The sequence below is a fragment of the Myotis brandtii genome, unplaced genomic scaffold (genome assembly GCF_000412655.1).
Source record: "Myotis brandtii unplaced genomic scaffold, ASM41265v1 scaffold250, whole genome shotgun sequence".
NCBI classification, from domain to species: Eukaryota; Metazoa; Chordata; class Mammalia; order Chiroptera; family Vespertilionidae; genus Myotis; species Myotis brandtii.
The window spans coordinates 7,253,984-7,267,445 of NW_005359478.1; the positions used below are offsets into that span (position 1 = coordinate 7,253,984).

General features: G+C 37.4%; 1 protein-coding gene across 1 annotated transcript in view; it reads left to right on the forward strand.

Annotated features, from left to right (window-relative positions):
- The window catches only part of PAPPA2 (pappalysin 2), a 220,893-nt gene that overhangs the window by 117,451 nt on the left and 89,980 nt on the right, over positions 1-13,462 (forward strand). The window contains exons 10-11 of the mRNA XM_005867693.2: positions 1,482-1,675; positions 3,888-4,034. Of these exons, the coding sequence (XP_005867755.1) occupies positions 1,482-1,675; positions 3,888-4,034 (341 nt within the window). The remainder of the gene's footprint in view (positions 1-1,481; positions 1,676-3,887; positions 4,035-13,462) is intronic.

Genomic DNA, 13,462 nt, shown 5'->3' on the forward strand with positions numbered 1-13,462 from the left:
AACAAAACAAATATATATATATATATATATGTTATAAACAATATATACATTATAAAAGAGATACATATATGTACTTATGTCTAAAATATATATGTTTATGTACATAAATATGTATGTATATGTATCTATTAATGAGAGGGAGAGAGAGAATCATCATGGGGAAGTCATTCCAAATACACATATATTGGCTTTGGGGAGTGATTTGAACAGGCCCTAGGCTTAATTAAATGCAGGAATTTAAAGCCCCAAATAGGCTTAGAACCAAGTCCTTGGAACAGTGGCTTATTCCTGGCAAGTAAAGCTCAATTTACCACAGAAGGATCTTAGATTTGAATAAATTATTAAGGAAAAATGATTAATAAACATGTTAATGAGCCATGAAAATTACTGGAAAAGCCTTGTGGTATTGCTGTGAAGAATTAAAATGACTGGTATAGTAACAGTACATTTCAGTAATGATGTATTGAGTGTGTACCTATGGGTTGCTTTAGTTTGAATCGTGATTTTGTTTTCATGTGCAGTTAAAGTAGAAGTGCGAAATTAGAATTGTGCTGCTAATAATAATTGTCCCACATTTTGGTAGAAAAAGCAGTAGAACTTAATAAATGGCTTTATGACTGCATCTCATTTTTCTACATTTGAAGCTAGTTTACAAAGCAATAGCTAAGTACTATTCACTTAGAGCCGTGGTTTGACTTAGAGTTATCCTATGAGCGAGTATGGGACAGTCCTGTCTGAGCTTGAGGCAGGGTGAAGTAATGGGAACCCATTACCCCCATAATGTAAGCTTGGTTCAAATCCAAGCTCTATGGCTTATGAATCAAGGGACTTTAACAAATTACTTAAAATCACTGAGACTCAGGTTTCTTATTTATGAAAACAACAGAAAACACATACCTCACATGGTTGCTGTGATACTAAAAGAAACAATAGGTAGTAACCCTTGTAAACCTGGAGCCCAAATTGTCCAATTTCAGATCAGTTGCATAGTGAGTTAAAAATGCACAATTCAGCAGTGAAAATTAATTGAGAACCAATCCCTCAAATGCTTTAATATTTCAAAAACTATGAAAGGGACCCAAATACCTAAAACATCATATAATTTATTTAAATTCTCTTCCTTCTTTTATCCACTTTTCTAATATCGCCAGGTTCCCCTAAATATCTTGCTCAGCTATTCCTTAAAATTTATTTCTTCATCCAGCCCACAGCCACTATTTTTCCTCCCTGTTTCTTCTCCCCCAATCCCACCCTTTCTATACCTTTATTATATAGGTGGATTCTACCACTTTCCCAAAGGAAAAGAATTCTGCTTCTTTAGGGTTGTGTGTGTGTGTGTGTGTGTGTGTGTGGTCTGCATGTTTGGGGTGATCATTTAGACTGTCAACTATGGGATTTTCTAATGGGTTGGCAAAAAAATGTATTTTTACATGACATATATAAAAACACATTTTCAAATGTCATATGATATTCTTTGGCAGGAGAGCCAAGCCTGTGCTATGTCTTTGAGGGAGATGGGATATGTGAACCTTTTGAGAAGGAAACAAGCATCATAGACTGTGGCCTCTACACTCCCAGCGGATACCTGGATCAGTGGGCTACCCATGCTTACTCCGCTTATGAAGACAAGAACAAGTGTCCTGTTTCCTTGGTAACAGGAGAACCTCATTTCACTGTAAGTTAAGCCAGAAGAGTCAAGTCTGACAAAATTGTGAACTGACATTTTTCTCCTGACTTTGGCATCACATTTGGTCCTTACTGAACTAAGAATAAGATAAGCTAGTCTAGAAAAGCTTTTAGACTGGCAATCAAATCTCCCCCTCCCTCCCCCCACGAACTCTCGTCAGTTTTCATCTGACTATGCAGTGGTTGGCTTCCAGGTATACAAAACCAACTTAAAATTAACCTTAGAAGTACACATATTAGAAATTACACTTGGGCTTTGTGTTTGAGAGAATTTATTTTAAAAGAAGAAGAAGAAGCAGGAAAGAGTCTGAGTGCTTGGATTACACTATCAGATCCACCAGTATAACTATTACTATGTGACGTTTGAAAAATCACTTAACCTCTCTGTGCCCCAGTTTTCTCATACATAAACTGGGTATATTAATCGTTTTGCATTCAACTCAATGATTTACTACAAAGATCAAATAAAATTTTAAAAGTATATATTAAAGCCCTAACTGATTTGGCTCAGTGCGTAGAACATCAACCTGTGAACTCAAGGGTCCCAGGTTCAATTCTGTTCAAGGGCACAAGCCCAGGTTGCGGGATTGCAGGCTCAATCCCCAGTAAGGGGGCGTGCAGGAGGCAGCCAATAAATACTCTCTTTCATCATTGATTCTATCTCTCTTTCCCTCTCCCTGCCTCTCTAAAATCAATAAAAAATATATTAAAAAATAAAATATATGTTAAAGAGCAAAGTATAATTTGATTTAAAGAATTCTTATTATTGAAGAAACTCTGCAGTTAGTACTAAGAACAAATCTTTTGTGTACGTTTTTTTTTAGAATATCCATCTAAATAAATAGGAGAACCTCTGAGGACTCTAAATATTGACTTCTATGAATTATAGTTGAATATTGAAAAGCAGATTAAGAGCTTGGCTGTTAGCTATTATTTCAGGTGTGTCTGTTGCCAAATAAACTCTTCCATTCATCATAATAATGGGTAATACATTCCTTTCCAGAGAAGTGAGATTTAATGCTCTAAGTATTTTAAGCCAGGGTAAAATCCCTGGATTTTAGACTTGTGGAGACATCCCCAGGAGATTGAGGGACCAACTAAGGTTCCCGCTCCAGTTCTGGAAACTCATCAAAGACCCAGATGTCTCCTGGGGTCTAGTTCTTTGCATCCTTGGCTTGCAACTTTCTTCCTTTTGCTGGTAAAATGATTGTTGTTCTTCAAGGCATGAAGTAGGCATTTCAAGCAGGAAGAAGGGAAGTAAGTTCAGGCTAGCATCTATTATTTTTATTGGGAAAATGGCAGCTTTCCTGGAAGTTCAACACTGTAGACTTCCACCAACATCTTATTGGTCAGATCCAGGTCACTTAATCACTCTTAGTTGTAAGGGACCCTGAAGAGATGAGCATTTATAGCGAGATACACTGTCCCCTGAAACAAAACTGGAGTTTGTTAATATAAAAGTAAGGGGAAATGGATATGGATAGGCAATTAGCCACGTTGGCCACACTCCCTCAACCCAATTCTGGCATTTTTCTCAAGAGTTCTGGTGCCCAGGAAGCCAGGAAAGTTGGGAGATTCTGTTAGTGACAGTTTTCTAAAGTGGCTTTTAGTCTAGCTGTCTGGCTTCCCTAAGTGAAGTGGGAGAAACGTCCTGGAGTTTCTCACCTCTGGCTCCTTTGCCCATCTGAATGCTCAGCAGTTCCCTGACTCAGTAGCCTCTCTCCTGGGGCAAGTAGGTCCTGCAAGGTAAAGATCTAACCATCATCCTGGACAGACTTTCCTGGCTAATTCCAGAAACAGTTGCCTTGAATGTGCCAGGACTATTTTGGGGCAAGATCCCCTGGTTGATGGTGGGCTGAGAGTTGGCACATGTGTTTTTCTACCCAGGCAAGTTCTCTCTGGAGGCTAATGGAGATGGCTGAGACATTCCTCTACACCAGTGGTTCTCAACCTTGGCTGCACATTAGATTCACCTGGGAATCTTTTTAAAATCCTGATTTCTGGGCCTCATTAGATTCCCAGGTGATTCTAATGTGCAGCCAAGGTTGAGAACCACTGGTCTACACTGAGAAAAGTGTTCTGCCAATAATGCAACTATTAGACACTCAGAGAAAGAGGAAAACTTTGGCTTTGAGCTGGAGAGTTTCCTTGTCTAATCTCTCACCCTCCACATTTAATTTTTGGTTGAAATTGCATTTCAGATTTGCACATCCTACCATCCAGATTTACCGGACCACCGTCCCCTTCCTGGCTGGCTTCCCTGTGTCCCCAGTGGAAACAGATCTCGGGAGGAAGGCAGTGAGCAGCTAGAAGGTAGCCTGGAGAGAGAGGATGAGGTTTGGCTAAAAGTAAGTGGCCCAAATGTGTGTGTGTGTTTTGTTTATGAAAGCTGCAGATAGATTGTGCATGTGTTTATACACATGTATGCATACATGTGTGCACATATGTGTATGTGTGTGCTTAACCATGATTCATTGGAATGGCTTGTCAGAATATTTCCTTTTGTCATCTCAGTGTGTTTACATTTTGGATTTGTTTTCACCTCTTTTTGAAATTTATGCTTCTTTTTAAGTAGTTTATTGAAGTGTGACATACAGGTAAGTGCCAAGATGAGAAATGCACAGATGAATGGATTTTTGCAAAGTATAGACTCTAACCACCACACAGATCAAGAAACAGAACATTAGCCCTAACCGGTTTGGCTCAGTGGATAGAGCATCAGCCTGCGGACTCGAGGGTCCCAGGTTCGATTCCGGTCAAGGGCATGTACCTTGGTTGCGGGCACATCCCCAGTAGGGAGTGTGCAGGAGGCAGTTGATCGATGTTTCTCTCTCATCAATGTTTCTAACTCTCTATCCCTCTCCCTTCCTCTCTGTAAAAAAATCAATAAAATATATTAAAAAAAAAGAAACAGAACATTAACATCACCTGCAAAAGGTTCTGTCATTCTCCTCAGTTATTATGCCACAGAGATTTTTACTATTTGTACTTTTAGCACCATAGGTTAGTTTTGTCTGGTTTTAAACTTCTTGTAAGAACCTTTATAGTATGTACTTTCATCATTACAATGTCGCATTCCAGTGCATAGATATATCACACTTTATCCGTATTGATGAGCATGTGGATTGTTTTTAGTTTTTCTCTATTATATTATAAACTAGAGGCCCAGTGCACAACATTTGTGCACTGGAGGGGGGAGGTCCCTCAGCCCAGCCTGCCCACTCTTGCAGTATGGGACCCCTCAGGGGATATCTGCCTAAGTCAGCAGTCAGACATCCCCCGAGGGGTCCTTAGTATTGCCGCAGAGGTGGGAGAGGCTCCTGCCACCACTGCTGCACTTGCCAGCCGTAAGCCCAGCTTCTGGCTTAGCGGCACTCTCACTGTGGGAGCGCACTGACCACCAGAGGGCAACTCCTGCATTGAGTGCATCATAGCTACCAGTCATTCTGGTCATTCCACCATAACAGTCGCTGGGCTTTTATATATATAGATAGTTCTGCCATAAACTTTCTGTACACTACTTGTGGTGAATGTATAGAACTAGTTGAGTATATTTAGAACTGCTAGATCATAGATAGGCAATTGACCAGCTTCAATAGATAATCCCACTTATTTTTTCACAGTAGTTGTACTCCCATCAGAGGCTTATGAATATTGCAGTTGCTTCACATTTTCACCAAATGTGGTACCTGACACCTTAATTTCAGCCATCCTGAAATTAAGGGCATGTAAAGGATCCCCCTCTGGTTTCAATTTGTTTTGCTTATTCATTTTTTATTCTGTTCTCCTGATCTGTATGTTCTTGCATCGACATTACACTGTTACTTCCTGAATGTTTTTGATGAGTCTTAAAATCTGATAATGTAAGTTCTAAACTTTCTTTTTTCCCAGAAAGTATTGGCTGTTCTTGGTCCTTTGAATTTCCATATACATATTATAATAAGCTTCAGTTTCACATGTGGAAAAAATAATCTGATGCAATTTTAATTGGGATTTCATTGAATTTATGTCAATTTGGGGAGAGATTGCTCTTTTTAACATATTAGTCTTCTAATATGTTCTTTCAGTTAATTAAATCTTTAGTTTCTCTTAACATTTTATAGTTTTCAGTCAAAAGGCAGTTTTTATTCTATCAAATGCTTTTCTGCATCTGTGATGTTCTTATTATTTTCTCCTTTGTCCTGTCACTATCTTGACTTTGATAAACTTTTAAATGTGAACCAATCTTACACACCTGGAAAAAAAATAACAACTTGAAGGTGATGTGATGTATAATCCTTTGTCAGTAATTTGGGAAATGATTTTGTGGATATTTTAAGTGATTTTTCATCTATGTTCATTAGAGCTTGGCTCCCAATTTTCTTATAGTTTACCATCTTGTCAGGTTTTATGATGAAGGCTAGATTTTACTTCCTAAAATAAGTTTCCTTTTTCTCCAATTCTTTGGAATATTTTATTGCATAAAATATTGGTATTAATTTGGGAGATATTTATTAGTGATGCTATTTGAACCTGGAGTTTGAAGAAAAAAATTTATCCTTTTTAAGCTTTCAAGATTATAAAATAATTCTGAGGGTTTTTTTAAGGTGATTTTTTTTTGCACTAATTCCCTCTGGGCATCTTCATCCTTTTTGTCAGCACCACTTCTCTTTCACATTGACAAGTTCAAATTCACTGAGCTCCTCTGGCTGGACACTTAGAGTCTCTCCAATGGCGGTGGCACCAGCATTCCCACAGTCAGCTATTACTTATATAACTCTGTTTACCTTTAATTTAGATTTCACCTCCACCATTATCTTTTTTGTTGTTGTTCTGTTTGTTTGTTTGCTGCACTTTTATTCTTGTTGGCAACTTTCCTCTTCTGATTATCAATTTTTGTAAAATGCCTTGTGGTTTTATCACTGGGAGATGGGGCAACACAACTACACACTTTTCTGTCTCTGTATGAACTGAAGGGCAGGGATACAGTGATCAATCTGTGATAGACTTTGAAAGAAGTGATGGAATTGGTCACTGATCATGATTGTTCTAGTAGTTTTTTGGTGGAATCTTTAGGGTTTTCTATATACAGTTTCATGCCATCTACAAATAGTGACAGCTTTCCTTCTTCTTTCCAATTTTGATGCCTTTTATTTCTTCTTCTTGTTTGATTTCTGTGGCTAGGACTTTCACTACTATGTTGAATTAGAGTGGCAAAAGTGGACATTCCTGTTTTATTCTTGATGTTCACCCCTAGAGTGCCGGGGAGCGCGATCGTCCTGTCTTTCACCAAAAGTGCTGGGAGCGCTATCAAAGCTTCGAAATGGCGTCCAGTTCTAAGTCTGCTTTTATTAGTGATGATGATATTGCTAAATATGTCAATGTAGTAAAGGTTTCCTTAAGTTTTTAAATATGTAACTTCATTTACTTGCGATTCATAATTTTTTTCCTAAACTGCTGTAAAATCAGCAAAAATGCCTTGGCAATTTTAGCATAGTTCCTAGGATATTGGTTGGCACTCAGAGGGTTAAGGGACATGCTGTAGTTTTTGCCCTTTGAGTACGATGCTGGCTATGTATTTCTATAACTTTCACTATATAAATATACTTAGTAGAGAATGTCTCCCCTTCATTGTTGGCACATGTTAAAAATTGCATTAGCTATTATTTATGAACACTTATTTTTCCATGTAAATTTCAGAATAAGCCTTAGATAACTTCTTCTGCTTCTTGAAAAACATACTGGTATATATGAGCTGAAATAATCGAACACTTGATTTTCATCAGTTGACATAATCACGTGATTTTTCTCCTTTGATCCATCATTACGTTGAATCACATCGATAGATTTGTTTTACTTTTTAGATATCAAATCATTTTTGCCTTCATGAAGTAAACTTGTTTTTTTAAAATATATTCTTGGATTTTATTGGTTAATTTTTATTTTGGATCTTTGCATTTGTTTTCTTATGTGGAATTAGTTTATATTTTTCTTTTTTGAATATTCAGATTATACAAGCCTTATAAAATTGGTCAGTTTCCCCTTTTTCTAATTTTCTGAAATGACATGTATCAAATAGGAGTTACCCGTTCCTTCGAAATTTGGCAGAACCCACTTATAAAGCCAATTGGGCCTGGGCTTCTTAGAGAAAAGATTTATGATTGTCATTTAAATGATTTTGGTTTTTATTAAAATATTAAATTTTTCATTTCTAATTTTGGACTATTTGATATTTCCATAAATGTATTAATTTCTTCCACATGTTCAAATTTAGTGTTGATAGTTGTTCATAATGTATTTTTATATTAGCTACAGTTATCAATCCCTTTATATTACATATTTTTGGACTTTCTTTTTCTCTTTTTTTCTCCTTGATTACTCGTGCCTGGGATTTCTTCAAAACTAGCTTTCAGTTTTCTTTCTTTTATCATTCTAGTTTGATAACTCACTGATTTCTATTCTTATCTTTAGCATTTCTTCTCTTCCGGTGTCTCTGGATTTATACCTGCATTCTTTGTTAGCTTCTTGTATTGAATCCTTGAATAATTTGTTTTCATTGTTCCTTAATTTCCACCCTCAAAGTATACCGATAATTGTAGCCTATGAATGTCAACATACAGAACTTTCATTATCAATATGCTCTAAGTATTTTAAAATATCTCATAATTTCTTTTTAAAATCATGGGTTTTTAAAAGCATTTTGTTTGTTTCTAGCACTGATTTTTCAGACTATAACAACTTTATTGTGCCAGCTGTGTGTCATTGTGGAGATTTTTATTTTTCCTCTTCTTCTTGGCCCTACATTTTATTCAGAAGCACTTAAATAGTGAGCCTTTATTCATTCAGAAATTAAGGACCAGTTTGTGTTAGAAATGTGTATTCTCTATTTGTTGGTCAAAAAGCGTCTACCCACCTTAACATTTCTCTCTCTCTAGTTTGTTAAAATTATCTATAATATCTTTCCCTCCATTCCTTTATTCTTTTTTATTAGTGTTCTCTGTTTTTCTTTATTTGATCTGTTCTTTTCTTTTATTGTGCATTCTTATACTTTTCAACTTTAGATTGCAGAAAAAAATATTTCAGATAAACAGTGAATAAATTTTAAGTGTAAATAAGTCCTACTTTATATTCAAGACATACTTATGCTAAAAAATTACTTGTTGCTCTGATATTAAAATTTTGTTTTTGTTTGTTTTTCCTAAATCAGGCAATCCTTCTAATTCTTTTTAATTTAATCAGTCATGTGACAATACTCTATTTAGAGATTACTTCAACCATCCAGAAAACCATCCAAATTTCATGATTTAGCCACAAAAAAAAGCTTATGTGTAGAAGGCACCAAGTCCAATTATTACTTTGAATTTTTTGACTTTATTCATAGGAAAGTTGACAAGACCCTTTGTTAGAGACTGTTTACTTTTGCATGGAATTCTAACAATATTAGTTTTCTGAATTTTCAGTCTGGCATAGAAAAGGAGCAACAAATTAGTAGGGAATCTAAAAATTGGGAGGAAACATGTACTTAGAGAAACAGTATTTAAAACCCTGTCTTTGCCACTAACCAGTCAAGAGACTTTACATAAATCATGTAATTTTCTTGGGCACCAGTTTTCTTAGCTTTAAAATGAAGTGTTTGGACTAAACAATTCATTCCAGGTCTGCATTTTATTTTAAGCTTGATGGTACATTTAAAAAAATGAGATAAACACATATTATTAATAAGAGAACAGTCTTAGGTCATCAGATGCTAAGGGCAAAGATAGTTATATCCATTGATGGCTTTAGGGACTTGCTGCTCAACATGCAGTTGGCATCCAAGAGCATTTGTGGCACCCAGAGCAAGGTAGAAATGTAGAATGTCAACTAGCCAGAGAATTCTCTATTTAGGAAGGCAGGGTTTCTAGTATATGTTGGAATTATTTCTGGACACATGATTGAAATTTCTAAAAAGCTTTTGCCTTTCAAAAGAAAATCTTCTGTTTGGAAAATTAACCTATACAGTTCCCCGCATTGCCTGGGGAATCCCGAGAAAGCAACGATGACTGTGTATATATGATTTTTTATTTTTATCCCAACCTAGCCTGGTATATTGAAAGAGGAAGGGCATGTCCCCGTGCCTACACAGTTAATCCCCAGAGAATAAAGCACTCATTGTCCACTTTCCTATCTGATTACTGCTAATCTAACTTTTTATTGATTTTCATGGAAGCTGTTACAGGCTTGGACATGACAACTCAGCAGACTCCCAGCATCATGAATAATTGAGATAGCACTTTTTTTTTTAACCAGAAGGAAGCTTGCCTGATTCTTCAGAGTGCTCCTTCATCCCCTCACCTATGCATTCTTGTTCCCAAGAGAACCCTCTCCATCTATATTCCATAATACCTTGTCTCTTGCTCAGACTTTGTCAAAAGTGGAGTTTCCCCAGGATTCAGACTCTGAGATGAAGTGTTCCATGCAAATATTGATCAAGAACTTTCCTTGGGATCAACAGCTGTTGGGGAGTGAAATAAATAGGAGTAGGCAGAGGGGAAAATAGCCACATGAAGCCATCAGCATCCCATTCCACAGGAGCTGGGATGGCGCTTTTGAATTGACCCACCTGTATACCACTCACTTCTATCAAAAGGCCATTGGACAGGGATTTCTGCCCTCTCCCATTCCAGCAAAGTGGCCTGACCTTGTGATGATTTTCTTCTCTGAGGCCAGTTTCCAGAAACAGAGTGCTCAGTCATGAAGGAGGGGGTCTGGGACAGACCACAGTCTTCACTAAAGATTTGGTTTTGTCTGTTTCTGATACCCCTCAGTCCCACGAGTTCTAACACGGAGTCTCTACATCCTTTGCCCTAATGTCTAAAATCACAGATGAGGAAAATTCTTAGGAAGAATTGAGCCAATGAGTTGATTCTGATCCGAACCCTTCCACTGACTTGCCAAAGCACATGTTTCAAATGTCTCCCCTTGGACAGTGAGGGTCATCATGGTGGTTCCCTGTTAACTTTACAGAATGACCTCATGCTTCTGAAAAAAGAGCTACATAAGCTCACGGTGTTTATAGCCTCACTTGTACTCTGAAGGAACAACACAGGAAATCACCTGGGTTTTGACCAATACCAAGAGAGACAGGGGTTTGGACAAGGGAATGAAGTTAAACCAGGTTCAAAACTCCCTCGCATTTTGACTCACATCCTCTGGTATGGAGACTGCCAAGACAGCTCAGTGGCAAGAGGCTAGTTGCCTCACACCTTTCTTTTATCTGTTAAATTTGGACTTCAGCTGAATTCCCTAAAACTTTGAAAGTTAATCTCTCCCTTGTCAAATTTCTGAAATCTACACAGACTGCAATGTTATTAGGGGGATCCATATAAAATTTCCAATATTTGATAATTTTTCATCTACAAAAAGACATATGAGTAAACTAATAGTGCAAGAGTTCTTAATTTCTTTTGACAACTTCCCTCCCAGTTGGACTGCTAATGGCTTTTAAAGGGTTCTCTTAGCTCCCTGAAATTGAATGAAACTTTTAGGCCTACGTGTTTGTGTGACTTCATTTTGGGAGGTAGAAGGGGCACAAATGTCAACACATTTTCTAAGGAATCTGTGATTTCCTGCACACCCCAAATTAACAACCATTGGGCAGTCAAAAGAATACAGAACAAAGTTGGAAACCTAAATTCCTGCCTCTCTAGCATTTAGCTAGAGGAAGTCACTTAAGCTACAAGAATCCTGCTTTTTCCATGTCTATAATATAACCTTTATATTCTGGGGATAGTATAGAACAAAAATCTCAAATAGGAGTAGAAACCCAACAAGCCTGATGGAGGCTCTGGCACAGCATGGGATCACACTTGGCAAGCTGTCAAGTGCGACACAACCAGATTGGATGTCTGCCCACCTCATCCTACTCAAGGGCCTCCCATACTCTCTGGGTCAGGAAGTGCCATAGATGAATGAAGATTTAAAGGCACAGGAAAAATAATAACAACCCTGTAACTAACCAAAAGCATCCTAAAACCTCAAAGAAGATTCTTTTCAAGTTTGTGGTATAGTTTCAGGGTCTACTCTCCAGTGACCACCACAGAGGATGACCTGGAAGTTGAAATGCTTGGCTTGTGAGTATATTGTTTCTACCCAGCAGACACATTGAAGAGGGTTTCTTAAGCCCAAACAGTTCTGTGCTAGGGAAACATTCTTTCAGCTTTGCCCTCATGAGTGGCCAGAAGTTAGATCCGGTGGTTAATATGCAAGCTTTGGATGAAAAAGCAACTGAGGGTGTGGGACTGGTTTTCTACTTCTGTCCATAACTATCCGTCCATCCGTCCGTCCGTCCATCCATCCATCCATCCATCCATCCACATCATTTATGTTTTCTCTGTTTCAAAGTATTTTGCAATGGATTCACTGAGCTAATTTCATTGACAATCCCTCTATCTTGAGAACATTCCTCAGTCCCGATAATCACTCATTTTTCTAAAAGATCTCACCTCCTTTCTGATGTCCACCTATAGTTTTTCTTCTTCATAAGAGCCATGTTCAAATTCATTTTATGTCGCCCATGTATGACATGAATTTAGTCTCCTTGTTAAGACAAATAATAAAACCTTATAGATAAAGCTACAATTCTCTTTCCCTCTTGGCATCTTGCTGTTTTTTTCTCTTGGGGCATGCCAGATGCTCATTTCAGATCTGAGTAATCTCCCTAAAGGTGCATCTGAGGTGCTTTGTCCTGAAGGGGGTAGGGCCAGCTATTCAGACAATGCACTTTGTGTGGCAGTTAGAAGGGTGTCATACTTGTAATGCCAAAGGTGGCATGGGGGTAGAATTAGTAAAAGCTTCATGTGGCCAAATTTTCTGCTTCAGTCACTGACTATCTTTCATATCTAGGGACACAAAATTCATTATTTATTTTTTATGAAGTAAATATAGTTTGGACTATTATATGTATTAAAACAGCTGTGACTTGGCTATGGAAAGATAACTTTTAAAAATATTCTGTGTTTGAATAAGGAATACACATTTAATATTCTAATTATACTGTAAATTCTAGAAGTTTATATGTATAACACAAGTATGTTTTATATATATATAAATATATATATATTTTTCAGAGAGGAAGGGAGAGAGAGAGAGAGATAGAAACATCAATAATAAGAGAGAATCACTGATCAGCTGCATCCTGCATGCCCACTACTGGGGATGGATTCTGCAACCCGGGCATGTGCCCCAACCTGGAATTGAATCATGACCTCCCGGTTCATAGGTCGATACTCAACCACTGAGGCACACAGGCCAGGCAAAAGTAGGTTTTTAATAACTGTATATTGAACTGAATTTCCTGAAAAGTCTCATAAAAGAGTTATATATGTATATTTATTGTATTTTTCATAGATTCCACTTATAAAGTAGAGATACATTCCAAACCAAGAGCCTCAAATATTGCCATAATGTATTTTTCATAGATTCCACTTATAGAGATACATTCCAAACCAAGAGCCTCAAATATTGCCAGTTTCTATGGAAGTAGAACCTAGAGTAGCAACTCACATTTCTATAAGGACCAATTTAAAATAGTCTATACCAGCCGTGGGCAAAGTATGGCCTGCGGGCCGGATCCAGCCAGTTTGAAATGAATAAAACTAAAAAAAAAAAAAGACCGTACCCTTTTATGTAATGATGTTTACTTTGAATTTATATTAGTTCACACAAACACTCCATCCATGCTTTTGTTCCGGCCCTCCGGTCCAGTTTAAGAACCCATTGTGGCACTCAAGTCAAAAAGTTTGCCCACCCCTGGATA